Raw genomic sequence first — 2500 nt, 5'->3', positions numbered from 1 at the left:
TGGGAGCAGGACATCGGAATAACCTTCCTGTGGCCAACCGTTTGTGTGTGTTTTCTGTGCCAGAGATCTGCCAAGTCTGTCGCGTAGAGTGAGGACGATTAAACTGTAGCAGCAGTGGAAATGGAATCATTCTCATTTCGGGGAAATATTCATATTTTTGAATCTTCAATGAGACGCCTCGGTAGGCCCGGTATCAATGTCCACCGGACCGTCCAGACGACGGTGATAGAAGAAAAGGTTTTAGTCAAATTAATTTTAAGCGGCTCAAGAAAAATTGTGATCGCGCCCTCCGTGCTTGTTCGCAGTGGGTTTTGTGTGGAGAAAAATGTCTTCTGCCAGGATTTGTGCGGCGAAAACTGATGGCCGAAATTAGTCCCCCTCTCCATGCCACTCCCTGGCGTGTCGTCGGAACCTTTCCCTTTAGGCACTCTGCGTTCTTGCATTCCAAACGATTTACTAGCGTAACACGAACCGTAACCGGATTGAAATGGTAAACCCCCCCTGTGGGCTTCAAGCAGTCCCTAACCAGATTGTAGAACTTTTGCTGGCGGCCTTCAGCTCTTGATTTGTTTGTACAAAAATGAAGATCGATCGGTTCTCCAATCCCCAGTCCCATCTTTCCCCGTAGAAAAGCAATCCATTACTAATAATTAATCAATTATCAGCGGCCGAGAGGGAGACCGGCTGCCTTCTTATTTCGCCATTTCGCCTTTGAACGCTTCGTCGATGTCGTGATTAAGAGCAGAAAAGTTTTGCTATGACCGAGTGCGCCAAGTTCTGCGTCATGTCCGCTCACGCACGCACGTGTCATGTGGTTTCGTGAAATTCGTGGTACGCCTATTCAATTCAACTAATTATATCATTCTGCGAGCATGCCCCGGGAGAGGCCAAGGGGGTGGGAAGCTCCCGGGACCTGGATCGTATCAAGTGAAACTTTTTGCCCCAAGTTGTGTATTTTTCTGTTTCTCCAGAGGACAAAAAATCTGGGTCGATCGCCATTTTCTCGCCCCATCATTAGGTATGTTTTTCGCTTCTGCTACGAATGTCTTATCGCTGTCTATCGGTGTTCCACTTGTGCGTTCTCGGTAACTACGGAGGTCCCCGCTACAACACCCACTGACTCCGAGATACAGCGTGTGGAACGACGGATTATACTAATAATCAACTGAAGTGAATTAATAAATTTTGCAGACCCCCCTCCACAGCACGCCCGGTCGCGAACTCCACCGAAACGGAAGGGCCATGCAAACGGTCGGACGTAATTTATGCGTGAAGAAGGATGCTTCGGTTCGATGGAGTGCACGAGAGGGGATTTCGTTTGGAAAAGTCCTCCGCATGGTGCTCAAGACGCACGTAGTGTCACCGAAGGGAAGGCAAATATTTGCGAACGAACTTTCAGCACTCCGTCGTGCACGCGAGCAGAACGCAGAAGAAGGATGCTCTACTCTGCATGGTTGTGCTTGCACGGTCGGTTACTACACGCGCAAACGATGCCATGGAGCTTCCTGCGACGAGCTCCAGGTGGTTCTTCGGAGTGGATGGAATTCTTTATGCCTGCTTAAGGAAGAGAATGTAGACAGCAGCGCCGTAACAGCCCTGAATTCGCGAGAAAGTGAAGATAGTTAGAGTAGGAAGAAGTAAAGCATTGTCGTAGTTGCCGTGCTTGTGTTTGTGCTAAAATTATAACTAGAAAAAGGATGACCAAAGCCAAGTGTAACCATCTTCCTCGAATGAAATCGAGTCGTGTAATGGTGGTATAGGCGTCGCCAGGCCTGACCACAGATGGTCACTGTTAGCACCGAGAGTGGATTAACCGCAACAGGCTGTGGGATCCAATATACTAACGATTGCCCTCGGACGCGCAGCTGTTTCCGATCTCAGCACACAGATGCATGTTGCTACGACGGTTTTTTGCTTCAGTTGTGCTCCGTGCTTTGAACAGTTTGGTGATGCCAACACTTTTTAATTTTTTTTTCAATTTCTTTCCTCTCTTTAGAAAAGTGAATCAAAGTGAATTCTTATTAGGTTGTGACGACTGGGTGCCCACAGTCCAACAAGTGCTCATCGATTATGATGTGAAATACATACCCGTACGCACGATGGAGTAAATTGCTTTATCCGTGGTGACGTCCATCAGGAAGAGCGCGCGCGCGCGTGTCAAACAAAAGTGTAAAGTGCATCCGTTCGTTCCCAGAAAAGTGTGAGAGTGGGCGTCGACGCACAGAAATCGGCCGGCACCCAAAAGTGTTGTTTTTTACCTTTTTTTTTGCTTCGATTTTAATTTTTCGTGATAAGAGCCCAAAAAGGAGAAAAAAAGAGAGGAAAAGAGGAGAGAAAAGTGGGTGCATGAATAGATCGCCCGGTGTGATGCGTGATCGAAGTGAGGTGTGGTGCCATGTTGGGAAGATGAAAACGGAAATGGCCACTGAAATGGCACCGAAATACGTGACAGGAATAGGGCAATCGCGGATCGCCTTAGCGAAAACCAGGCCCGAACCGA

The 2500-nt window shown here is 48.1% G+C and overlaps 1 protein-coding gene across 1 annotated transcript in view; it reads left to right on the top strand.

Annotated features, from left to right (window-relative positions):
* Positions 1–2500, top strand: part of LOC125948119 (nephrin) — an 88343-nt gene that overhangs the window by 7331 nt on the left and 78512 nt on the right. Inside the window, exon 2 of the mRNA XM_049673883.1 lies at positions 1997–2500. This exon is cut by the window's right edge and continues 138 nt beyond it. Coding sequence (XP_049529840.1) covers positions 2347–2500 — 154 coding nt within the window. The 5' untranslated portion in view covers positions 1997–2346. The remainder of the gene's footprint in view (positions 1–1996) is intronic.

This window comes from Anopheles darlingi, chromosome 2 (assembly GCF_943734745.1).
Source record: "Anopheles darlingi chromosome 2, idAnoDarlMG_H_01, whole genome shotgun sequence".
Taxonomy (NCBI): Eukaryota; Metazoa; Arthropoda; class Insecta; order Diptera; family Culicidae; genus Anopheles; species Anopheles darlingi.
The sequence above is the reverse complement of the archived record's forward strand: the minus strand, read 5'-3'. Positions and strand labels throughout refer to the sequence as shown.